Genomic DNA, 26,437 nt, shown 5'->3' with positions numbered 1-26,437 from the left:
GTTGATGAGAGTATCGTTAGGTTTCAATTCCCCCCCGCCACTGAGACACTCGGTTCACAATAGCGAAAGGCCAAACGGTACCCCGGAGCTTTAATCCCACCTCAAGACAACTTTCGCCTCAAGATCTCAGTAATGGCACGAATTCAATCCACACGCCAGGCCCCCGTCCGCACAGGTTAGACTTTTCGTCCATCGATCACTTTGGCCATTTAGCCGATTTTTCGACACCCATCATGAAACTCCCATTTTCCGGATCAGCTCACATGGATAGAAACTAAATCATTTTTTCGACTTTGTGGCATCTTCTATAGGTCTTCCCCGGGGTCTCAACTCTGGTCACAAGACTACTGCTCGTGTGCTCCCCGCTAAGCCATCCTACAGCAAGGGTCACGCCTCCAAGCGTACCACTGTACGCCTCGAACACTCATCCACTCACAGCCTCACCTGTTCTGATTTTCATAATGGTATTCTGTTTCAGTTTGTCCGCTCAATCGTCCGCGAGGTCGCTGGTTTTGCCCCTTATGAACGACGTGTGATGGAACTTATCCGAAACTCGAAGGACAAGAAGGCAAGGAAACTCACCAAGCGCAGGGTATGTATACTAGCTACTCAAACATCATCATAATCTATTGAAGAGTTCTGAACACGTACTTTCGCACAGCTCGGTACCCTTCGACGTGCAAAGCGCAAAGTCGATGAACTCACTGGTGTTATTGCCGAAAGCCGAAGGGCTGGTCACTAGTTGGAATCACTCCCATTTTGTACATTCATGCCCTTCAATCCAATTTGTTTCTGCCTTGAATTATGCAATATGCGATGTGCACCTGATTTGCAATTGCTGCCCCGTCTCATCCCCTTCAACTTTCACGAGACACAGCCTCCTCAACTTATTTGGCGGCTTCTCACTATGTCCCCACTACACAAATACTCCCACATCCTCATCCGAACTGGTGGGCTCCCGTCTAACAGGGTCAGCTCGAGGTATAGTCCTATCATCCCCCCCTTCTCCCCTTGCCTTATCTTTTGCGTAATGTGGATTGTCGGAGTCGATACCGAGCATTTGATTGAGAGCAAGCTTCATCATCGTGATTCGTTCCCTCTGACTTTCACTAAACAACATCATCAGCTCGAGGCCAATCTTTCAAGGCGCTGAAACAACATACATCACATCTTCGTTCTCTTCTCGGGCCAGTACAAAAACCTTACGCTCTGCTGCATCGTCTTCCTCCTTCTCGGCCATTAGCAAATCCGAATTTGACCGAGTCAAGTGATTGATAGAATTCTCCAGTCTTGATATCTCGGCTGTAATGAAACCAGGATCTAACTCCAGTAGAGCATCTAGGGTGATTGGCTGAGTGTACTTTGGCTTGAAATTGATCGTAGGCTGTTGCATGATGAGGATGTGTCTGGTGTGGTGCTTGTTACTTTCCAAGTCAACAAAGAAAATGGTCAACTCGAAATATCCCTTACCTTCCGAGAGCATTCGAAGCTGCACGGAATAAGACTCGCGAGCCCCGGCCGCAGTAACGCAGCATATCCATTGTTCAGCCTTGGGGAGAGTTTCACATGACCCAACTCATTCAAATGCTTATGCCCAAGTGTCATGACTCATAGCGCTCTTGCATGCCTCATTGGCGAGCTTCCAAATCCCGTAATCATATCACGGAGATCCTTGGATTGCCCGGCTGCCAATTTAATACTTGAGTTTGTTTTTGGATACTATGCACAAATGACCAAGACTCAAGGGAAATGAGTAAATGACTCTTTGAATAACTGTGTATCAATCTTTATGTTTCAACTTTTTGTGAATGATGAAGCAAAATGGAAATAAGTAGGAAGTGATTAACTGTTTGAAAAAGTATTTTCATAAGCTGTTATGGTTTTTAATACTATTATATGGTCTTCTGGGGGAACTTCAGAAATGTGGGTTCAACATTATGTTTCCATCATATTTTGTGTGAATTCTTGATTTGTACCAATACACATGGTCTCACACCAGAGCTTGGCTACATGGTTTTCTGGTTTGTCATGTGGATATGTGGTTGGTTATTTGATGGCCCACAGCCTACTGGCGCAATGCTTTATGTGCCCTTTCATAAAGTCTGGTGATTTCAAAATCTGCTTTGTAGATTTTATCTCCCAAGGATTCAAGTGTCAAAGAGGAATTGGGTATCTGATCACTGAATGGTTCAATTTCAAATTGATCCATGTGAAAGTGCAGGTTCATGGATTGGTATATATAGCCCAAAAGGTCATTTGTAATTGTAGCAAGGCCCAGACCCGTCAGGCGGCTTTTCATTTGGTGTACCTTCAAATTTTCTGGACCTTCCCACACCACAAATACTTCCAGCGGGGTGTGTGAGTTATTGCAGTGCAGACCAAACATGTGCATTTGCTTACCTTAGAGCATCTCCAACAGTCCTGAATCGCCAAAAGGCGTATAGGCTTGTCTGAAAACATACAGTAAGCTGTATTTTTTTTAAAAAATGATTTCCCTCCACCGCGCACATGATGGAGGGACTTCCAAGGTTGTGCTCCTGCCAAAAACGCCGAAAGCGCACAATATTCCTTTTAAAAGTTGACTGATATCTCATTGACTATATACTTGATATGTGATTTCCTCTGGCGTTATATCCCCAGAACTTTTCAGTATGGGGCTCGGTAATGCGACACAAGATTTTGGTGAGAGAAGAGAATTGGGAATTTGGACCGTGGGGTCTCTGGAAATCAAATCAAAAGTCCGGCGGACGTCGCTGTTCTCGAAACGGAGATCGTCGTCGTCGCGGTGACTCGAGGTGAGGAAGCGGACGTAGCGTCGCGGGGTCAATGTTTTCATCAAAAGTTGTGTTTCAGGAATCAGCGGGATCAAAACATTGACGCGATTGCCGATGCTTTGATGCCTGAGCGACTTGTGTTGCGGATCTTTAGCGCTGTGAGACGCAAACGCAAGGATGGCGTGTTGCAGGCGCACCCAATTGGATCCAAAGATGCGTCCGTTTCACTGACGGTAGGAGACACCGTGAAGCCAAGAATTCAAGAAGGTGCGATGGGGGTCGTATTCCCTTGCTGAAGGCAAATTGGTTGGCCGCTGCGCTTGCTGACCAGGACGCTGTCCTGAGGAGGGGGGATCATCAACATGGGCCATTTGACACCGCTTTGGCGATATTGTTCTCTAACTCACTGGTTTGCTCCTCGTACTGCACTCAGTCACTCGCAATCTTGACATACTTTGCCAAAATTTGTTCAACGCACTTCTTTCCTCCTCGTACTGCACTGAGTCACTCGTAATCTTGACATACTTTGCCAAAATTTGTTCAACGCACTGCTTTCCTCGTCGTACTGCACCGAGTTCCGCGTAATCATGACACACTTTCCCAAAATTTGTTGATCTTATCGCCCGTCAGCTTTGTTCAAATACCATGATCCGAACCTGGTTGTTGAACTTAATGAAGAAACTGGATCCAGGACAATAGAAGTATCAGATCAGCACACAGGTTCATTGGTATGGTTGTTTGAGATGGAAAGTGGGGTTGATACATCTTTGATCTTAGGTTCGTTAATTGAAAATTGGCTAGTGCTTGCAGCCCAAGATGACTCAATGGATGGGATGACACAATTGTATTTGATTGAATGGTATATGAGCTCAAAAGCTGATATCAGAGTAGATGGGTAAGCTTTCTTTTACACAAGTTGAAAGAAAGTATGATTCCTAAATTCTTGAATTTGGTATGCAAGGTCGAGTGTGAATTTGACAAGTTGCTCAAGAACTCATATGGTACCATATGATATCAAGGCTCTTCATTTTAGTGAAAGCCGACTTGCAGTTACCTCGAGAGCTTTGCTAGGTTGAGTAGATCACTTATTTGACTTTTCTTGTGTAGTTCACGAGCTACTCTTAACGCAAATAGTGCTGCCTGTCATCTCAAACTTGTAAGTCAACTCTCAAATCCTATCCTCACTTGATCAGAGTGTTTTCATCATTCAATCAGTCTAAAACATGATGTATTGGTTTGGACTGAAGTCTTTGAACTAGGAAGATTGGAAGTCTGCCGTGGAGGCATCTACAGCTTGTAAGCCGGTCTTCTCTATTCAGAGCTTGGTTTGATTAGTCGTCTCTTCTCTGACACGTGATCGTGCTTTGTCTTTTGACGTCTTCAACTTACTACTTGGATGGTCTGATGACGATGAGTAAGCTTATAATCTGATGCAGCTTGTAAAGATGCCCACATATCCAACTTCTCATTTCCTTGTGCTTGCTTATGTGAAGCCTTTTGATAGGTTGGCTCATCTCGTAGAGCTATAGTATCCATCCCATCCAAGCAGTCAGTCAAAGACGTCAAAAACACAAAAGCAACGGCGACCTTGGGAACGCATCATGAAGGTATGTCCGTTATTCCGGCAGGTAGCCTCTCTTTACTTTTTCAGTTTCACGATCATAATTTGTCGTAACTTGTGAATCAGTTTTCTCAATTTATCTCTCAAGTGTGTTTGGCCATTTTCGCGCCACGGCGGCGATTGTGGGACGGCGGTAAAGTATAGGTGGTATTTTTTTCTTTCACCGTTTCCTCGCTCTTTAGTCGTTAGTATTGCGCTCTCGTCTGTGTGTAAATGCAAGTTTGGTTCTGTTCGTGCTCATTTCATTCGTGCGCTGATGCGCTGGAGCGCGGTTTTGCTTTCGGCGCGGTGATGCACAATGAGCACAATCCGCGTGAACAAGCCTCATCACTGAGGCCAAGGGTTTCCCAAAACCGAGGTCTTTCCAGACCGAGGAAAACCCGAGGCCGAGGGAAGACCTGATATTGTCACTTAAACCCTTGGGAGAACCCTTTTTGGATCTCTAAATTAAGATTTGCCAATTCCCTTTTGAATAGTTCTGGGGATATAACGGTGTGCTGTGATTTCTTTCGATTATCATATTTATCTTTGGACGCATGTGGTATGATTATGTCCTAAACGTCGCCAATACTGCTTCCTGCATCTTTTGTGAAAGCCCTTCATGCATGAAGGTCTTGACATGCGATACCCAGTATCCCTCAAACCAAACTTCACACGAGTGGCCAGAGGTGAGAAATCTGCCGACCGGTGGAGGGTCGTTTTTTGACCCAACCCTGTAAACGTAACATACAGCTTACGTATTGTTACGTTTACAAGGCACCGTTGGAGATGCTCTTAACAAGGTTCCTCTTGTGCAATGGTTTGCTCTGATTTTCTCTGCCAAGAAGAAAAGAAGGTGTCTTTACTGTGTTCTAATTTTTGACCAATTAGGCTGGTCACACACCACTACCTCTTCTTTGACTTGTTTGTTCTCCAAAATCCTGACCCAAACCAAGTCATTGTCCCAATTGAATTTTCCAAGTTTGTCAGTCATCCCATCACTTCCTGTTTTGCAATGGTGATCCCTCAATGTTTTGTGGTCTCTATTTATTTCAAAATTTTAACCTTTTCCACATTACGCTGTGCAGGGCTGCTAGACCCCCAGTTGGAAACATTAGTCAAGAAAACAAACAAATTATGATTCCTTGCTCATTGTGCCAGGTGGTTTATATTCAAGCATTTCAGTACTTGTGACCAAATATTTCAAGTAAGCTTTTCATAGTTCTAGGATTGATTAATATGTGGCCAGATTGTGTGGATTTTTCTTGAAGGTCACTGTCTGCTTACATATATCTCAACAAAGGAGCTGACCCAGTATATCAATGTGATCTCTTAACAAGTTAGTCAAAGCATTGATGTGCTTCAAAGCAAGATTTTTTGTATCAAAAAGTTCAAAAGATATTTATTCCTTAGTGCACAATCAAATACACTCTACCACAGCATGAGGATGAATCCTATACACAATTAGCTGGGGTGCATTATTGGAGCCCATCCCTCAATCATCAAATACTGATTAAAGTGTCCATTCTGATCATATCATGACTCAAACATAGTCATATCTGATCACAACAGATTACATGTTGTGATTGAAATCTATCATGTCATTATAAGGCAATGGCTTCAATTACTCAACTTGGATTAAGGTGAATGGAGACCACAGGAATAAATTAGTCTGAAGCCTGAATGAAGAAAGTCATGGTGACTGGGTCCACAACTTTCTCCAACCATGGGTTTTGTTTGCCTCAACTTTGCCATAGGTTGGCTGATTACCTTTGAGTCCGCCTATCCCATGAAGAATATGCATGTCAGCTCATGCACTGCTCAGTCCCAAATATCCTCCCCTATCAGTCACCCCATGGATCATCACTTTTCTTTATGCCTCAGTATGCACAGCAATAACCAGAATTCCCTTTCAACCTCACACCTTTATGCAGGATAAACCTCATTGCATGTCTTCAATGTGCTTTTGCATGGGCATACATAGTGACATCCAAAAATATGGAAGGTATGGAATTGAGGTTACAATATATCATTAGTCTTTCTGGATTTGGAAAAAAATGTAGAGGTTGGAAAGGGTGATATCTGAGTAAGAAGGGAAAGTCAAGCCAAATGGACTTAATGATATAGAATTCAGGGCATGCTGACTCAAGAGTAATCATAAAATCTATGGCAAACACAAGGCAAACAAAACCCATGATTGAAGAAAGTTGTGGACCCAGTCACCACAACTCTCTTCCATTGGTTTTGAGACTGATTTATTCCTGCAGAGTTATTGAACATTTCAGGTTCTATGAGCCTCAAGAAAAGTAGTTTTTCAGGACCCTGAGGGCCTACAGCCTTAAGATGTCACAGTGAGAATGCTGGGCTGTCATATTCATCAAACAAGCGGCCCCATTTTTCATTGGACATTGGATTTATGATTTTTACCAGCATTGAAGAGTCACAAAAGTGGAAAGAAATTAGTCCTTCCAATATAATACTGAGCTCAAGCCATCAGACATAACTATGAAATTTTCATAACTTAGTTGAAACTCTTCACATACTTCAAGGTTTTAATCCCACTATGTTGAAAAGAAGACTGATGTGATGTGGCTCTGGCTCTTATATATCCAAAGAATGTCCATCAGGGGATTGTGTCAGGTCCATATTCATTTTCCATCTACTCAGTTCCCATCCAGTGTCCAGCAGGGTGTAGTCAGCTGTGAGTGGCTCAAAGGATCAAACTGGCCAGGGCTCATAATCAAGATATTAGTGCCTCAGATCAGCAACCTTATTAATATTGGAATTGGGAAAATTCCTATGGACCAAAAAACAAGGGTCTCATGAATGCTCCAATCTCATGAAAAGCAAAAAATCCTGTTGATGGTAACCTGATAAACTGATAAACTTGTGACAATATCTAGAGGTGAGCCTCAATCACCTCAGTCACAATGAACCTGCTAACTAACCTTAAAGATCATAAGAGAAATAACAACAACATAATAAAGTGATGTCAGATAAGAATGAATGAAAAGAATATAAGACTCGAATATAATCTGACCTATAAGGTTTGCAAGTTCAGATTAAGAAATAAAGAAAAGCGTGCAATACAAATACTCTCAGTTATTTGTTCTAATTTTGGCACACGTATAGGTGAAATAGACAAAAGAAAACAAGAAGAAATCGTATATAATAATTAGTAACATAAACATATAAGAAGAAACAGTGATAGTGACTTACTCTCTTTTCCTCTCGTAAAATAACGGATGAGGAAAAGAGAGAAAGGGAAAGAGCGCCTTCGAGAGAGACCAGCTATATGAGTTGGAAGGAATTAGCACATGAGATGAATATAATTTGATTTTCTAGAAGCATTATGTAAAATTGAATGTGACGATAATTGCTTCCAGTAAGAACTTTTACAGGCAATTGAAAAACAGATTACGATGTCTGAAACTGAAGTTGAAGAGAAAGACATCTGAAACATAAGTAATGAGAGATAAAGGAAAAGTCCCTCAACATCTCAGACATTACTAAAGGATTTGGGATTTTTTGAAATGCTTGAATCACTAGAACATTTTTGTTTCTTTGAGTCATGGTTGTACAAGGCAGGAAGTTTTGACTGGAGTAATGGTATGTACGTGTGTGTCTTGTTTGTACTGATACCAATTTTTTATGGATTTTTGAAAGCAAAACTGAAGTCTAGAGTATGACACTTGAATTCCTCTCAGATATATTTCAGCTTGCTGTTAGTTTGGGTCAGGTTACAGATACAAAGATCAAATCAATATAGACTCTAGTATTTGACAGTGGATTACAAGAATCATCAGGATGATCCCAAGCTGTGTACGTTTATGGAATAGTTGAATATCAATTGGTAATTTATGCCTTTGCAACAGAGCAAAGGCAACAGGTGTAAATATCAACTCTCAGTGGGATCAAAAAAAGGTGTGAATAGGGAAGTATTGCAACATATTACTTGCAGAAATGCCTGTTGAGCAATCATACAGTATTGTGAGCTTTAAAGTTGCTAGTAGTGATTTGGTACAAAAAAATGTACTGAAGTAATATAGACAACAAAACATGTGAATTGAAACAAAAGAATGAGTAAACTGTACAGTCAGGTGTGGATAAAATCTCTGAGCCAATCCAAGAACAAGGTAGACACAGCAGAGTATCTTGATGCCTTACCTGAAGCAAAGCTGATTGTGAGAAGATAGAGATGACTATGAAATGAATGATGTGCACTGTCTACTAAAGAAAACAGATATAACCAGAATGAGAACACTCACCCTTGAGCCAAAGCTCTTGAATGCTGGGTAGGAACTCATAGATTGCAAGAGGGACAGTATATAAGATAAAAAATTGAATGGAAAACTCATCAAAGACAACAGGTGCAAGGGTTTGAGGTCTGACCATTATCAGACACAAATCCCTAAATAACATATAGCACATAAAATTATCCACCATAGATATACTCTGAAAGGAGCAAAAATGATATATGAACTTAACCACCACATTCCAGACACCACCGACGTTTGTTGAAATTGACCAAATACAACAACAAAATGATCACATAACCTTATGAAATAAATCATGCGAGTCCCTTGATGTGTGATTTTTGGCTTTTAATTTCAAAATTGCAAAGAATTCATTGTTTTATGTGATTGTTGGATTGCTGGTGCGGTTTCATGATTATCTTGGTTTCATTATTCAGTTAACTTCTGTTTTTGCTTCATGCTTAATTTAACAAAAAATTATCAAAATTCACTCAAACTCCAAGTCCTGGCTCAATCAAACCATGTCCATGCGTGTACATGATGCGTGTGGATGGAGCAACATTGAGAGCACATCTGGAGGCTCCAGGATCCATAAGCCATCATGACTTCGAGCTTCAACCCTTGATAGCTCAGTTGGAAGAGCGACAGACTGTAATTGGACAATCTGGATGCTGTGCATCTGTAGGTCACCGGTTCGAACCCGGTTCGAGGGATACCTTTTGCTGCGCCTCGCGGTCAACTCCCCGATCAAACTTTCTAACTGATATACAAGAGATCCGACTCACATCGGTGATCGGATGATACTTTTTTGCTCCCATTCGACATTGGCTTCTCGTGCATTTATCCCGGGCAGGTGCCTTTGAATACCTCAATGTGGCTTCCGGAAGTCATGACTCGTAAGGAATCAAGACATGCGATACTTATGGATGAGGAGGCTTTAATGATGAACTTTCTGCTCTAGAGTATGTTCCCAAGCAACATAAAAGAAACCTTCTCATACCATGATTTCTTCGAGGCAAGGTCCCTTCAGCTTTGGCTATCATCTCTTGATGCAAAGGTTGGGTCTTGATGATGGGGATGTTTCATTTTACGGCTACGCCCTTGAGCCAACGCAGGCTTGAGCTGCATACTTCTCGGGAGATACTTTCGGCGGGAATAGCCCAGCGGACAACAACTTGTCCTTACAGTCACGAGTCAGCGAGCACTGTTTTTTGGTGAGCTTGATCAGTGACTTGTGACAGGACGCGAGCGCGTGAAAAGTTACATGACTCATACAGTTTCTCAGCATCGGAGGGATAAATTCAAATTTCTACAAAGTCATTCTGAACTTTCTCATCCAACTCTAACTCATTCTCATTCTCAACACAACTTATCATCACCTTCTGTTACGCAACATACGAAACCTTTCCTACCTCAAACGAGATGACTTCAAAGATTCTTCAAAGAGGCTCCTCACAAATCGATCAAATCGAAAATAGTATGAGTAGCATCCGACTTGATGATAAGACCTCAAAAGCCAAGAAACCAACTCATTCCAGTAATTCTAACGTCAAGGTCAGTTCTCAGAATAAAAATTGCCTTGGAATAGTATTCATGTTCATTCTCCGTTCCAGCCGATGAGCTCTTCACAAAGCACTTCCGGCAACTCTCGGTCGGCTCTCAACAAGATTGGCACGAATCACTCTTCTGCGTCCTTAGCCAAAGCCCAAGCGAGCATTGGTATTCAATCAAGTATATTGGACAAGAACCGCCCTGAAGTCGATCCTACTTCTTCCTTCTATCTACCGGGTTCATCTCAATCGAAGACCAAGAATCAGAAGCCATACACTCTCGGAGCCCCACCTTCTCATCCTCCTCCTTCGATGTGCAATCAGCCTGAAGCTGTCTCTGGTATGGAGATTGGTGAATACGATGGTGGTATCGATAAGGATGACGAAACTGGCCGCGGAAATTGGGAGCTTGGTCAGAAGCCCAACCAAGATCTACTCGATGTTGACTCAGCTTCACCTCTGTAAGCTACCCCCTTCGCTCTACCGACTTCTGAGCTTAATAGATTGACTTAAACCACGCCATCTCTCTCAGACACAAACGACCAACGCCTCAATGGAGTATGAATTCATTTGAGATTGGTCGCGCTTTAGGCAAAGGCAAATTTGGGAGAGTTTACATGGTTCGAACCAAATCCCCTCCTCACTTCATATTGGCACTCAAATGTCTTTACAAGAAAGAGTTGGTCGAATGCAAAGTTGAAAAACAACTGCGTCGAGAAATTGAAATTCAAAGCAATCTTCGGTCAGGATGATTTCGTGCTATGAACATCATTTGGAACACATGTGGCTGACCGATTTCCGCTATCACTAGTCATCCGAATGTCTTGAGATTATATGGTTATTTTCATGACGAAAAGCGTATCTTTCTCATGCTTGAGTTTGCAGGCAAAGGAGAACTTTACAAACAACTTCATCGTCATGGAAGATTTAGTGAAAAGCGTTCAGCACGTTACATTGCCCAAATGGCCGATGCTCTACATTATTTGCACGGGAAGCACGTGATTCACAGGGATATTAAGCCTGAGAATCTTTTGTTGGGTGTTGAAGGTGAACTGAAGATAGCTGATTTTGGTTGGAGTGTTCATGCGCCTGGGAATCGTCGCAAAACTTTATGCGGGTGGGTACTTGGGATTCGTTGACGATGCCTCGACCTAGAGATATCTTGGCTTATGAAATCAACTATCCGACTATTCTATGTAGGACATTGGACTATCTGCCACCAGAGATGGTTGAAGGCAAAGACCACAATGAGAAGGTCGACCTTTGGGCCCTCGGAGTTTTGACATACGAATTCATCGTAGGTAATCCGCCATTTGAAGATCTTAGTGGACACAATGGTATGCAACTCTTCACATATCATTATTCTCTTGATACAATGTTCCGTGCAGACCCCTTGGACTTGTGCCTTGAATTTCTTCGGTCTGACTTGCATATCTCTTCTTTACAAACAGCTACGTACAAAAAGATTTCACAAGTACAATTCAAGGTGCCGAGTTTCGTTTCGGCAGAAGCAGGCGATTTGATTCGTAAGGTGCGTGATCACCTCTTATTTAATGACTACAGTCTTTCCCAAGCTAAGTGTGTGTTATTACATAGCTCTTACAACATGAACCTCAAGATCGGTTACCCTTACCACAGGTAGCTAATCACCCCTGGATCTTGAAGTATCAAAAGGCAGAACGAGGTTCACGTGAGCCTTGAATGACATCAACACCGTGTTGACTGAAGAATACCGTTTAGTGGATTTTTATTTGGCCTTGACTTGTAGAGCCTCTGTCTTTTGTATAGTTCTAGATAATGCCTTTTATGTACAATATGACACTTGAACGACGTCTCTTATGTCTTACCACTTTTCCCACTTTACACTGTGGAAGCGTACTAGCCGATGTCAAGATGGTTCCTGATATATTTTGCGTGCGCGTCTTTCTGTACGCAACGATTGCTTTGATGAGCCCTTTTTGGCTTTGGCCCTTAAGTATCAATTCAACTATGCTTTGGAATTCATCCGTTGGTGTAGAGGAAGAGATTGTCCAGGACTTGAAATATTTCATGAGACAGTTTTTCCTCATCCCATTAATTGCACATAGTTCAGAAGATCCGTTCAAAACTTTCACGCCTACATGCCTGTCCACTGCCAGCAGAAAGTTTCCTTGACCCCTTGCCCTCTCCTACCCGCTCCTCATCATGAATTTTGCCTTCGACACTTGGAAATGCACACTGATAAAGCACCATCTCAATCTCGGGCTGATGATGGCGTGAATATTCCCCTTAACTTCCAACTTCATTTGAGCGCACTGGTCTTACACCACTGAACCACATCCCAACATCAACTTCTTCATCTCTCAAGGTTCACCTGATCTCATTAAATCTGAATTTATGTATCGCATCTTTGAACCCCGAGGCAATCATTTGTGAATAATTTTTTTCAAAATCTCGCCGAAAATTCTCTAACTCATTGTAATATAGAATTTTTAGTGAATGCAACTATCGACGACTGTTGTGGACACTTGCAATGAAAAAAAGACATTGACATTTCAAAAACCCGACGCAGTAAACATCACCAAAACCTCTCAAATTGCCGACCCGAATCAGACAGCGGGCCATCCATCTGAAAAAGATAAATAATTGTAACCAAAAAGATTATCGGCGTCCGCAATGCCACGTTGAGGGTTGGTGTAGTGGTAGTACAGAAGGAGGCCATCGGGGGTGTCAATCACGCCTCTACGAAAGAACATCAATATGGATCAGATTGTACTGAAGAGGACAAAATGGAAAGAATAAGTCACGCACTGTCCACCGGGACCGTAAACATTATCATGACTCTCTAGTAGCGTTGTTCCTCCGCCTACCAAACAGTCAACACCAGCCTTGTCATGAAACCCGGATGTAGGCGAATTACTACGGCACATAACGATTTTGTACTCGTCACCAGGAGCCGGCTTCTTGTTCTGGTACCCGCAACATATGCCGGAGGAATATAGAAGGTAATACCATCCATCGTGATGGAACATTGTTGGTCCTTCCCCGGTATGAGGCGCGCGAGAGACGTACGCCAGATGGTTCGAAGAGCTAGACCCGGTTTTTCTGTTTGGAGGAGATTCCATGGCTACTTGGTAGATACCCTGGTTCCAGGATCCAAAGACCAGGCTACAATTGGGACAGGTGATTGGGTGAGTGGAAAAAACGACAATGCGGAGAGGTATAAATGGACTATTTACTAGTAGTCATTTCCAGATACTAGGAGGCTGGGATCAATTGCGTTGTAGCGGGAGCTGTCGGAAGATTCTACACCTATGCCCCCATGATCTGTCCATGACCCTGCCTCCATCGTTGAGCTTGTGGCGAAGCCGATCGCCGAGTTTTTTTTGCCGAATTGGGAAACTGCGTAGTACATGTAGTACATTGTACCAACACGAGTTACATCCGGTGCCTATGGCCTTGTGAATGTCAGCAAAAGATCAAAATGAGGAATGAAAATCCGCTGACCCAGAGGTCACCGCGTCCTGCTATCTGTGTCACCGATCCACCCTTCAAGGCATCACCAACGTATGTCCATGGCCCATGAAGAGCGGGTGCCTTCCATATACCGATCCCATTACCGGTATTGAAACGGAACCAAGTGCCATCAGTGTGTTGAATCAAGGAAGGGTCATGGGAGAAGCAACTGCCATCACATGCGCCAGGCTGGGAGTAAGCCTTGATGTCAATGGACAGCAGGAAAACCACAATGGAAAAAATTGATATAATCATGAACGGCCACTTTTAATCAAGAGGATTCAAGCTACGAAGAATATGATACTGAAACAAATACCAGAGGACAACCACATCACCGAACTCTTTCCTGTTCCGTCAATGCTTCCAGGATAGTTTTTATATACTGGCCTTACATAATTAAACGCTTGATTTGAAAATGAAGGAACTGAAGTGAACAGTGAAGAAACTCTCACGAGTACATACACAAGGAATTACTGAATTATCCTGTGTCACTTGAGAGCATCTCTGAGCATCTGCAATTGTTTTGGTTAAATTTGGGGTTCTGTGCTGAAGTCAAAAATCATTAGCCGGGGTCAACTGAAGTAATGCCAAATCCCACAGCCGAGGACCTTGTGAATTGAATGCTCCTGCTGAGTCATCTGACGAATGAAATCCCTGTTTTGGCCTTCTCATCCCAAAATCTATCTGATGAAACAGGCCATATATTGGCTTTTGGATCAGAATGCATGTGACCAAAAAGATCCTGAAAGGACCCGGGCTGGAGGATGCTCTTGACAAACAAAGTCCTAATAGGACAGACTCGAACACCAAAACACAAAGCATATCCTGATTTTCATGCAGTTGACATCATCTATGTGTTTAAACTATCAAAGAGCACAAAATTTGTATCAGTTCCTGAAAATGAGGGGAGTTATTCAGTCTCTTTAGTGGTTCGCAGTTCTATCCATAAAAATGGTTCATTTGGTCAAGCAATATGAGGATGAGAGATGATTTCAGCTGGCCACTGAACCAGCTGATACAGAAGAGGATTAGTACATTATGTCTTGGGAGTTTTTTAACAATGTACTTTGTCTCGTCTCCTTAACCAACAAAAATTAGATATCATCATCCTTTTTGGCTTGAGATCAAATCAGATGCATGTGCCTTGTGCTGGCTTGGGATTTTACCAGTTTCCCTGGGACTTTTGTTCAATAATCAGAGCTTTTGACCAGCATTCAGGGGTTTCAACCGGTCCTCATGACTCCTTAGGTATGTGACGAACAAATTCTTGTTTTGGACTTTTTTCCAAAGAAAATCAGCACATCACAGTCGAGACTGGGGGGGCTTCTGACAAAAAAAGTCCTAATTTGGCTAAAATTCAATATTTGACCAGAAAAAAGTGGGAAAAAGTCTTAACTTTTGTCAGACAGCTCAGTAGGGGCTTTCCAGGGGCCTCACAGTTGTTGGGGTCTTAAAAGTGTGTTACACAAAGTTGACCCACACTTTGAAGCCTGGGTTCACAATGTTTTGGCACTAGACTAGCTTCATCTTCAAGTTTGTTCCATTGTCTTGTATCCACAATAACACCTTTCCTTGATTTGCAACGTGAATGCCAGAGACATCATTCAACAGAACTTGAGGCTCATTCAACAAGATGAAGAAAGAAATATGAAAAGATGCTCTTGCTGCTTTTACATCAACCAGAAACATGCACAGTTATTGAGTGTGACCAGCTTCCTGCTGACCAGTGTTGACAAAGTGATTACTTCAAAGACTTGCCGCTGCATTGCCTCCAGTGCAAATTTGCTAATGAGAAGCCCTTGCTTCAAAAAATAATGGAAGAAGCTGGTCATATTTGTGTATTTATCCCAAAAATTCATTGTGAACTTAATCCAATAGAACTTTATTTGGTGTTTATCGACCATTGTAAGTTCCATTTCAATCAATATTTTTTGAATCAATTTACTTGCACTTGACCAAGACCACTTGAGATTGATAACACCAACCATGCCTGGAGTAGACTCAATGAAGGAGTCAAATAATCAGATGTACATTACCACAACACAATAACTTAATCTCACCATGGAACCCACAGCATTTTGAACATCCTGGAGAACTGCAACCATCACACCCAGGGCCAAAATATTAATCTTTCTGACCCCCCACCATCATCAAATGGAACACAAAAACCTAAGTATGTGTAAGTATCATTTTTTACAAGTCATGGGGAATGATTTCTGACATGTTTTTCCAACTGATTGAAAAGATCATTGGATATCACTACTACTAATCACTCAGATAATGTGTATTGATCTCATCAAAGGATCACTAGCTGATTTGGTTTTACAATTAACCTCTTTTTCTAATTGTTCCTTTTTTGATTGTCCCCTTTTTTAATTGTCCCCTCTTTTAATTATCCCTTTTTTTAATCAATCTGACTCCTTTGATTGATTTTTCTTTTTAATGGCTCTGTTTTGATCAATCTCTTTTATTGTTCCTTTGTTTAGATCAAAGATGGAACTCTCACTTTTACTGATCATTTGTTTGATTGAATATTATGGGAAACTGATCATTTGTTCGAATATCAATATCAATCCAGTAAAATGAATGCAATGGTTGAGTCTGGTTGAGTGCTACACCACAAGGACAGTTTTTTGCGTCAGGGCGTCGGGCGTGTCCGAGATTGGGGACACGGCCCGACGTCCACTAACGGGGCGCTGGCTCGACGTCTGAGCGCGTATTTATCCACACGGCATCCTGAAGATGCACAGATGGCGTCCTAGACAGGATGACGTGCAAGCACAGTGTGCTTGGAAGACCTACGGATGCCCAATCGAGTGGGCATCCTTCCAGCACACTGCGGACAACGCCTCGCCACCCATGATCAGTCGTCCACATGTGGGTAACAAACCCGGGTATCCAATGAGCACCACCACGATGGACCGGGTAGATGCTGGAGAGCTATCGCTCTGACATCCCAGGGGTTCTTTTCGCTTCCCACCACCTGATTATCTTTACCTTCACAACAACCTGATCAACCTACGGTATGTCCTTTCTTTATATCTCTGTCTCTAATATGTTCTTTTCTTGAAACTGACATTGAGATTGAATGACTCTCGATTTCCTCAATATCGCAATCGACTCTCGGTTGTGATCCTCGATTTCCTCAATGTCGCAATCGACTCTCGGTTGTGATCCTCGATTTCCTCAACCACACAATCAATTACCAATCTCTCTCGATTTCCTTAATATCAGAATCGATTTTTAACCAGTCTCACTTTATTCTTCAACTTTCCTAAAAATCTCAACAAAGATGTCATTCGCTCAAAACATGGAAGCGCAGGGCTTGACCATTGTAGATAACTGTCAGCTTATCATTGTACCTGTCATTACATCATTCTTTCATTTCTAAAGTTGTTTGTTTTGTAGATTTTGAAAGATTCATGTCTGGTAAAACTTATAAATATCGCTGTTTGTTGTGTCATGGTAAATCAATGAATGAAATAGAAAATCACAAAAATTTACCCAATCACAAGTCTTTAGTCGCTGCTCGAGAATCTATCGATCATGAGAATGAAGAACATCTTGCATCTTTTCTTCAGAATGACACTCCAGACATCTTTGAAACAGATGATGTACCGGAAGCAGGACTCAAGGATGAGAGGATCGAAAGCGAAACGACATCACCACAAGCTCATGGTTATACAGAGGCTCTGATGCAGCTTCTCACTGGAAATTACAGTGACTCTGAATCCGAATGTTCAGATCGCTCTGAGCGTGTTCAGCATACCGAGCTTGCCGATGTTGATTGGGATGCTATTCTGTTGAACAAACTCAAAGAAGATGTAGATCATAGCTCAAGTAACTCTGATTCAGGTCAATCAAGTGGTTCAGACATAGACAATCACGAAATCGAAGATGATATAACAAAAATTACCTCGAATTGATACAGACTGGTATCCTTTCACAAAGGAGGTGTGTGTTTTGAATAATCTGTAATCTCTTCATGGCTAATATGTGATTCCATCCTTTAGCAGATGGTGGGACTGTTAGCTGCAGGATCTGGACGCCACCTGGAATCAGAGAGAGAGTATGAGCATATCCGAATGTTGTTTTGTCTATTCAACATCTCTCTACCGGTGTACAAGACTCTTGGACGATTGAAATCAAGGATGTGTGCGCGGTTTGGATTGAATGTACAAGAGTGGGAGAGTCCCCTCCAAAATCCGTGCTACGGACTGAGTATCAGAGAGATTGTGGCTCAGGTGAGCTTTGACTCTTATTGGAACGGTCATTCATCAACATGTTAACATTTTCTTTTTAAACAGGAGCTTGCGAATCCTGTTGTAACTGAGCACTTAGTTTTTTTTCCGGAATACGATCCAAATAAGCCAATAAACCGATTGTCTCAGTCAAAAAAGTGGAGGGAAGGCTTTTCACCCCATCAGCGAGTCCAGATGGTGTCGTCAACAAAAGGACACTTCTTTCTCTACGAGCCGGTCCGTCAAGCTTCAGGAGACTGGATTGTTCCAATCTTTTTCTTCCAGCAATCTGGGAAATTATATGCCAAATGTCTGAAGGCCTCAATTGTCTCTCAGGGAGTTGATTCATCTGATATAAAGATTATTGTAAACGTAGATCAAGACTTCAATTCGCCTTTCTTGCTTACGGTCGATATGAACACAATTATGGCCACCTTCATAGAGTCAAAGGATAGTGAAGGGATTCCTCTGCAGGGAAGATATGGTGGAGTGATGTATCGTGGGTCGTTTTATTTTGCTCTTCCACTGTGACATCATATTGATCAGCTGTACATATTCCAACAGAATATGATGGAGATGGTTACCGCGAGATACCTCTCCCTAATCCGTGGCGTGTTAAAGCAAATGGAAAAGTGATTTGACACGTACCTATAACACTTTATTCAGACGATACTTCGGGAAATGTGTCAAAAAAATGGAACAAACACATGAGTTACTATTTTACTCTATCTGGTTTACCTCCGGGAATGACAAATCAAGAATATAATATTCACTTTCTTTCAACTTCAAACAAAGCAAGCGCTCTTGAGCTTGGTGAGAACGTGGTGACTGAATTAAAGTATTTCTTACTCTTTATCATCTGACATGCTCAATAACTGACATCTGTTACATTTGCTTAGTGCGCTTGGAAAGGACGGATTCACGACTTACGACGAATTGCTGAAAGAAGATGTTCTTGTAATGGTTGTTCCTTTATGTCATCTGGGAGACTCTCCTATGCATGCCGAAATCACCAACACAACAAATCCCTCGGTTACTTTGAACCCCTGTCGAATATGTACGCTCAGTGTTGAAACACTGAGTGCAAAACAAGATGCTAAATATACTAGAGCTTTTGTAGGTGTTCATCAAGAAGACGTATGTAATTTCAATCATAATGTTTTGCGGAAAACCAATGTATCAGTAACATTAATCCAATCTCAACATGTTGATACAGGGAGGTCCTAAGCCTCGTGAATGGGCAACTACAAAGTCACAAACTTACGAGCTTTGGGGATTGCTTCAAAATCCGAAGAAGCATGCTGAATTTCTTAGAAAATCAAAAGAATGCGGTGTTAAAGACACAACAAATCATCACTTTGTTGGACAGTTTCACGACCTTCATAAAGATCATGATTATTCAAAAGAGGAGGTGCATAAAATGTTTACAGATCTCAACGAACAATTTGGAGATCGACTGTTCAATCCTTTTTTAAAGTTAGACGGTAAGGATTATGATCATTTACACCTTTGACGGTATCACTGACTCTCTGGTTTTAGGTTTTGATGGTCATCTAGATACACCAGTAGAATCTCTGCATGTGGCCTTACTTGGAGTGGTCAAATATCTATTCAAAGACGCGATGGACAATCTTCCGGATTCAGCACTACCATCTGTTTTGGCGCGATGGAAATCTTTTGATACGTCGGGCTTGAACATTCCACCAATCCAACCAAGAACACTGACTACTTATTATCAGAGTTTAGTTGGTAAAGACTTTCATACAATCTTACAATCAGTACCTTTTGTCCTATATCCTCATTTCTCATATGAAAGACGCAGGATGTGGACTGCGTTAGTCCACCTAGGGTCTTATATATTCCAGGCCGAAATCACTAACATACGCACGTACTTGACCAATATGAAGAAACTCGTCAATATATTTCTTGGCCACCTTATCCGATGGACAGCGCAGTGGACAAACAAACCCAAGTTTCATATGCTAGTTCATCTGGTCCAATCAGTTGAACGTTTCGGCCCACTGTCCTTGGTTGCAACCCAGAAATTCGAAAGTTTTAATGGAATACTGCGAATTGCCTCGATTCACACCAATCGGCACAATCCAGGCCTGCATATTGCTCGAATCTTCATTTTTGCTCGCTTGCTACGACATATATTTTCGGGAGGCTATTTATGGGATCATAAAAATCACTGTCGAGCGCGCGCAGGGAAGAAGTTAGTCGAATTGTTCACAAAAAACATGTGGGTCCAGAAGTGTTTTTCTTATAATCACAATTGGAAATCAGAAGGAACTTATTCAATGAAGGGTATGTACATTTGTTTGTGAAATAAGGAACTATATGACTGATGACTAGCCTCATATGGGTAGGAAAATCCGAAACGAAAAATTCTGAATCAACTCCAAGCGACCTGAAGAAGGCATTTCCAAACCATCATTGGACTCCAAAAAAAGAAGCCGTTCTATCATCAAAACAGTCCGTTCGCTTGCAAAACTTTGTTCTTATAGATCTCAAGTCAAGTGACTCACCACGTGTGGGCCGAGTTACAAGTTTCTGGGAGGGTAAACGAGCAACAAGCATCGAGCACTTAGTCCACATCAAGGTATGTAAAGTTGACGACAACATCAACGAATTTTATGGATTTCGTGGTCTGAGTATCTCTCAAGAAGACTTGTGGATAACACTCAAGGTAAATACCGTTGATTAAAACTTGTCAGCAATCAACACATGCTGAAAACAAATTACATTAGGACATAAAATGTGTTTTGAATGTTCAACATAATTGCAATCAGGCAAAGTGTCGAACCCAGAAGAGTCCACGAAAAAATGATGGACAACTTCCAGTTAAATCTCCATATCAATTGCAACATGAAACCTTCAATGGCTACCTCATCAACTCCGGTGCTCTCTATTCAGCAGAATCACATCGAAGTATAGCAAACATCAATTATAAACCATGGAACTTTGATGAATGGGAGGAATGTATTGAAATTGGTATGGAAAACTGGAAATCCACTCAAGCAAAAAAAGAACAATCAAAACATGACCAGATGAGTAAAAATATTAAGAAGAAAGAGAAACAGAACACAATGAAGAGGAAACATCAAGATATAGATCAACATGAACACATTGACCCAGCTTTTTATAAATGAGACTTCTTTCATAAGGTCTTTCTGTTGTACTTTGTCTAAGACTTTTAAATGTAATTTTAGGTGAAAATTCTGATTTGAAGAATTTGAAAATTCAGAATTGCCTTTTCTCAACATTTGGGGATATTCCAATTTTTCTTCAGTATCTTGAAGGTTCTTCAAGGCTGATGTAATTGCAAAAAGGTACCTTCAAGTCTTCATCCTCCTTGACTTGAATTTCCTGAAGCTTTACCACCCTTCAATGTTGGGGTGGTATTCAAGGAATTCTAGAATACCACCCCATTGCAAATATACTTGAATTCAAATTGTGAATGATTCCTTTGTACTTATTTCGTACACCTTTGATGGTCCATCACGCTTTTGACTCATGTAAAGAGTCAAAAGTGATGCTATTTGTTCTTTTTCTTAAATATAATATTTCGAAAGGTTATATTGATTTATCGTATATCTCAAGAATCTCTCAAGATTTCCTTTCGTTTCTTCCAGAGTAGTGAAGGGCTTTCAATTCTCATGATCATCTTGACTCGCTCCAGAGATTCTGTGAGGCCAGAACACTCCAGAGTGTGGCCTGATGTCACAATCAAGAGAATCATGTCATCGTTCAATGCATTTGACCATGGGATAATGAAATTGTCAATTTCGGACCCAAAAGAGTTTCGGACCCAAAGGTCTTCAAAGGTCTTTGTCTCCTTCCTTCAATTGAAACTTTTCCACCACCACCATCTCCTTCACGTTTTCCAATTTTTATCTATCTTTCTCTTTTTTTTTCTTCGACAACTTCCATACTTGACATGCCTAAACCCTACAACCGCAGTGATCGTTCCAAAAAAAACAAGCCTCGAGAGCGTTTGCCTGGTACGTACAACCCCCTCTTGACCTTTTGAGCAAAGTTCCTACTAACCTATTCTTCTTGGAGCAGCTCATGATACTCAATCATTGTTAGACTCGCTACCAGCATCGCTCAGGTATCTTCAATCTAGTTCAAGTCAATCCTCACACAAAAAAAAAGAAAGCAATCAAAAAGATGAAGAAGATGACGAATCTAGAAAGCAAGACGATGAAGATGAAGAATCTAGAAAGGGAGACAAAGACGATGAATCCATCAAGGGAGACGATGGCGATGATTCTAGGAAGGGAGACAATGATGATGATGACTATGAACCAAGTATTACAAATGATCAAAGACACCGTTCATCAGATGATAATCTAGGGAGTTCAGCCACCCCAAATCAGGATGATTTTCAGACTGCAGATCCCTCCGTCTCTTCGGTCAACCTCCCAATGGCTCCAGAAAATCGAGCGAAGTGGGAACAAGTGGCAGATATATTCGAACTCGATCCTAAGTATCGAGCACAGGCCCTTTGAGTGAGTTCGGTAAGCTATCCTTTTTTTCTGATCAGTCTGACTACACGCTGATAATCATTTGTCAGATTACCGGGGATGATAACCGTTATTATGCACTTGTGTGCATTCAGCAGCTGGCACGTCAAGAACTGGCCAACCAGTCATCCCGGCGTTATCATGACTGGACACCGAAGTCCACTTTTGCTGTATGTATTGCTTCCTTTTAATGATATGGGGAGCTTCTACACTTACGCTTGATGAATCTAGGAACAAATTAAGAAGATCATCCGCCGCACTCTAAGAGATTCTACAATTGAATCATACACTGACACTGTGGACTCGAACAAAGCACCTATCCAGGGGTCCTTCCACCGGAAGGCTCTGGTGTGTACCAATCACTCACCAAAGTCGTACTAGTTCAATACACTGACCTCAATGTCTTTAGCAAGGTATCATTGAAAAGAGTGATTCATGGAAGATAGATTACTTACCTACCGACTTTGGTACGACGTTGGATGATCTATCTGACCATGAAAAGTTCATTGATGTTTTTAGAGCCAAGCTCAGACATGCTCGAGACGATTTTCAATTGATCGTGAGTCAATCGATCAAAGCTTTGGTATTAGTAAACTTACTGACACTCCATCTTACACTTCCATCTTACACTCTAGATTTTGAAAGACATATTTGTCCCAAAGAGCAAGATAAAACTAAACGAGCCTCAGACCGAAGTGCAAAACTTGGGATCCCTACTGGTTCAAGTAAGCTGAACGATGTTAAATTTAGTCTTTGTGTTACAGGATGAAATAGACCAGTTGACTACGTCTTTAGATGTATCATTTCTTCGATCCAAATGAATCTCGTACGGAGACCGAGCTCAAAAGAGCAGTGGATGCAAAGACCCAAGCTCGGTTTGCTTACCTTGTGAGCAGCCGAGGCTTTCATATTCCCTAGTGTTTATTATCTATTCTCATCTCCACTCCACCTTTCTGTAGAGAATGGAGATTGCTATTTATCATAATACAAGTGACGAAAAACGTAAGGAAAATGGCGGTTTGAGTTACTGGCGCTTGATCGATTCGAAGCTGGCTCAACTTTGCGACAAAAGTCGGGATTATCTCCGAGCGTACGTCTGATTGATTTCCATACGTGTAAAAATTACCTGACTCTGACTCTTTGTAAGTTCAGATTCAATGCAATCATCCTTGCTCGAGATCAAGGTCTTTTCGATGGTAAGAACAAATGGGATGAAATCAAGTCAAACGAAAAATTCCAGATTCCTACCAAAGAGGATGTACACATGGCCATTCGTACTCTGCCTGCTGCTGGTTGAATGGCTGATGCGCATCTCATAGCGCACCTATTTTCTTCCTCATATTTGTCATTTTATTGTATATATTTTCTCTACTGTTCCTCTTGTGCTTCTTCATTTTTATCACTGTATCGTTTTATTAGTTGAATTTCTTTATTGCTTTTATCAGGTGCTATTATTCGCATCATCTTATTTTGAGTATAATTTCATTTTTCGTATCATTTTATCTATGTCGCGTCGTTGGATTTGCTTTCATTATAGCAAATTTTTATAAGAAATTTATTTGACCTATTATTGGCCATCAAAACACATCATCGAAAACAACCCATAGGGGTAGCTTATACATGCCTTTGCCGTCCGAAATAAATCGGATTTTCATCCAGTGCTCAGCAGCCAGGACGTCCAACGGGCAGCGGAACAGGATCTTCTGTGTACCAGGGCTGTGCGTGCCCTCACGACAAACCTCGAGGGATGTCAGACGGATGTCGATTCGCGCGCTACGCAGAGCCCGATGGGCTCTGCTCAGGCGTCTGAACGTCGGAGTCCGACGGACATTTCTCGCTGTGCTGTGGGGGGACGTCCGTCCCCCACCAAGAGAAATCGGACACCCGTTGGACATCCAACTGTCCTTGTGGTGTACCATACTTATGCAGGGGCCTAATTCAGTCACCTTAAGCCCATAGGTACTTCATTAAGTACTTAACTAAGTGTGCTTAGGCGCTCAGGTACCCCAGGTCCAAAATATGAGGTGTCAAAAAAACCACCCACCCAATTGGCTCAGCAAGTCATCATCAGCTTAAGGAACCTCTTAATCCCCCAAAAATGACTTATTGCATGTCATTCATCAGTAGGGGTGAAGCAAGTCATGTTGTGTAATCAAATTTTGCTTTTGCAGTGCAGCTTTGATTGAGACTAGCCCCCGGGCCCAACTCATGCATTTGTGCAGGTTCGATTTATCTAAAAAATCAGTAAGTTGAGTTTTTGATCAAGTTGGCTGCCATTGAGTTGAGAAGCAGCAACATGTGTTACTGAGCATAAAAAGTGAAGGAATTGCCTGCTGCAACAGATAGAGGCTTGGGATATGTTTAATGGAGCTCTCAGGAGAGTTTCAGATGTGACTTTTGCATTTTGAGGTTATGGCACATTTGAACGGTGGCTTTAAGGTGCCACTTAAGTCAAAACCACCAAATGTGAAAATTACATCTGAAACCTCTTCCAAAAGCCCCGTTGAGTGTATCCCAAGCCTGGGTCCGCAGCACTGGATGATACCTTGTCCATTGTCACTTCCCATGTGTGGTCAGTGTGTGTTCTGATGCAGCCAACTAAATCACCACTTCCACTTGATTGTTGCTTCATATGGGGTACAAAGTGTTGCTTTGAGTTGTTCAAATTAAGTTTCTATTTGGATTCCAGCATACAACAATCTTTCTGTTGTGTGTTGCTGCAGAGAAGCTGAGTTGTGCCAATTGTTTGAAAACCCAATCATCATATCCAATAAATCAAGGATCTTAAATACAAGATGAAACTTTAATTAAGGACCTGATTATATATTTAATAAACCATTAATCTTATGATAATACTCTTGATGATGCATTCAAAAATCTGATATGAGCAAGTGTGGTAAGATGCAAGAGACTAGGTGTGAAAGGACCCTTCAGATGAGGTATTAGATTGCTATGTGAGGAACAGAGGTTCTACTTGAGTGAGAGGATAACTAGAGTACAACATGATATATATAGGTGAAAGCCTTATAGTCTGTGGCTCATAACAAAATCATTGTCATCTGAAGGAAGGCATTTTTTGTGAGTCATGGGCAGAACAAATACATTACACAGTTCTACAATTTGGTTCAATACACCAGACCATTGGTATATGGATGGTGATCTGGACAAGGAGGAATAACGAAGCATAGGACACTGTCACCAAAGGGGAAAGAAGTATGAATGGATCAACAAAATCAAGTCAATTTGAGGGGATTATTTTTTGTCCTGGGCAGCAGACTGAGGCTTGGCCTGCTTGGGATAGGCTTGGCAGGGATTTTGGAGGATGTTTTGGTTGTGATTTTTGCATTTTTTGGCTGTGTTCCCAGAGCCTGCAGAGGTACACAGAAGTCAATTTCTTTAGAGCACGGGAAAAGCTACAGACAGAACTCCTAGGTGTCACAAGTCAGGTTGTGGGTGCACCTAGGCGTCAGAGAATTTGGAAAATCAGGGGTTGGCATGCCTTTTCAAAATTTACACCAAATCTAAGGATTCCTACATCCTGCTACCAATATTGGAGTTGTTGACATCAGCAGTAGGACTTGTATACTAACTGGTAACTCCAAAGACAACTGTTGCTCACCTTTACAATGCAAAACTGTTGTGGTAGATGGCTCCAGCAAATTGAAAATTTAAAAAAATATCAATAAAAAACTACATCTTGGCTCCAAAAAATTCTTTTTGGAAAAAACACGCTGAGAAAACATTGAAAAAAAATACCTCGGCGCGCCTCCAAAAATATTAGCGCACTCACAACCTGAGTCACAAGGGACCATGTGAAAGGTGGCAGTTCTTGGCATGGCAAATTCTATGTAGACAATTTCTGAATTTGGAAGAACTGAAAAAGTTTTGATTCTATCCAGCTCCCACTCACATTCCTAGGAGTAGCTTGCTAGCTTTCCATCAAGTAGCTTTTCTCTTTTTGCTCTTCTCAGAGAGCATTTTTAGTTTTATAA

At 41.6% G+C, this 26,437-nt stretch overlaps 7 protein-coding genes across 7 annotated transcripts; 5 read left to right on the top strand and 2 right to left on the bottom strand.

The window, feature by feature from the left end:
- Nucleotides 1-84: 84 nt before the first annotated feature.
- MELLADRAFT_50142 (uncharacterized protein) lies at nt 85-833 on the top strand (the record flags this gene model as incomplete). The annotated part of the gene is made up of 4 exons (XM_007415381.1): nt 85-175; nt 312-409; nt 479-592; nt 662-833. The coding sequence occupies 4 exons, from the start codon at nt 133-135 to the stop codon at nt 740-742; spliced, it is 336 nt and encodes a 111-aa protein (XP_007415443.1).
- Nucleotides 834-916: 83 nt separating this feature from the next.
- MELLADRAFT_111097 (uncharacterized protein) lies at nt 917-1,541 on the bottom strand (the record flags this gene model as incomplete). The annotated part of the gene is made up of 3 exons (XM_007415322.1): nt 917-1,109; nt 1,164-1,424; nt 1,471-1,541. The coding sequence occupies 3 exons, from the start codon at nt 1,539-1,541 to the stop codon at nt 917-919; spliced, it is 525 nt and encodes a 174-aa protein (XP_007415384.1).
- Nucleotides 1,542-3,267: 1,726 nt separating this feature from the next.
- Nucleotides 3,268-3,764, top strand: MELLADRAFT_73015 (uncharacterized protein; the record flags this gene model as incomplete). The annotated part of the gene is made up of 1 exon (XM_007415382.1): nt 3,268-3,764. One exon carries the CDS (start codon nt 3,518-3,520, stop codon nt 3,671-3,673), a length of 156 nt encoding a protein of 51 aa, XP_007415444.1.
- A 6,190-nt stretch (nt 3,765-9,954) lies between these two features.
- MELLADRAFT_73014 (uncharacterized protein) lies at nt 9,955-12,200 on the top strand (the record flags this gene model as incomplete). Its single annotated transcript, XM_007415383.1, has 7 exons — nt 9,955-10,184; nt 10,244-10,641; nt 10,713-10,922; nt 10,992-11,297; nt 11,381-11,517; nt 11,632-11,711; nt 11,777-12,200. The coding sequence occupies 7 exons, from the start codon at nt 10,053-10,055 to the stop codon at nt 11,879-11,881; spliced, it is 1,368 nt and encodes a 455-aa protein (XP_007415445.1).
- A 568-nt stretch (nt 12,201-12,768) lies between these two features.
- MELLADRAFT_53635 (family 43 glycoside hydrolase) lies at nt 12,769-13,930 on the bottom strand (the record flags this gene model as incomplete). The annotated part of the gene is made up of 4 exons (XM_007415321.1): nt 12,769-12,901; nt 12,971-13,327; nt 13,399-13,610; nt 13,667-13,930. The coding sequence occupies 4 exons, from the start codon at nt 13,928-13,930 to the stop codon at nt 12,769-12,771; spliced, it is 966 nt and encodes a 321-aa protein (XP_007415383.1).
- Nucleotides 13,931-17,148: 3,218 nt separating this feature from the next.
- MELLADRAFT_67161 (uncharacterized protein) lies at nt 17,149-17,601 on the top strand (the record flags this gene model as incomplete). The annotated part of the gene is made up of 1 exon (XM_007415384.1): nt 17,149-17,601. One exon carries the CDS (start codon nt 17,149-17,151, stop codon nt 17,599-17,601), a length of 453 nt encoding a protein of 150 aa, XP_007415446.1.
- A 4,777-nt stretch (nt 17,602-22,378) lies between these two features.
- Nucleotides 22,379-24,024, top strand: MELLADRAFT_73013 (uncharacterized protein; the record flags this gene model as incomplete). The annotated part of the gene is made up of 8 exons (XM_007415385.1): nt 22,379-22,439; nt 22,496-22,615; nt 22,677-22,793; nt 22,855-23,004; nt 23,081-23,170; nt 23,241-23,333; nt 23,405-23,535; nt 23,598-24,024. The coding sequence occupies 3 exons, from the start codon at nt 23,241-23,243 to the stop codon at nt 23,740-23,742; spliced, it is 369 nt and encodes a 122-aa protein (XP_007415447.1).
- Between the last annotated feature and the right edge of the window lie 2,413 nt (nt 24,025-26,437).

Source organism: Melampsora larici-populina (genome assembly GCF_000204055.1).
Source record: "Melampsora larici-populina 98AG31 unplaced genomic scaffold MELLAscaffold_50, whole genome shotgun sequence".
Lineage (NCBI taxonomy): Eukaryota > Fungi > Basidiomycota > Pucciniomycetes > Pucciniales > Melampsoraceae > Melampsora > Melampsora laricis-populina.
The sequence above is the reverse complement of the archived record's forward strand: the minus strand, read 5'-3'. Positions and strand labels throughout refer to the sequence as shown.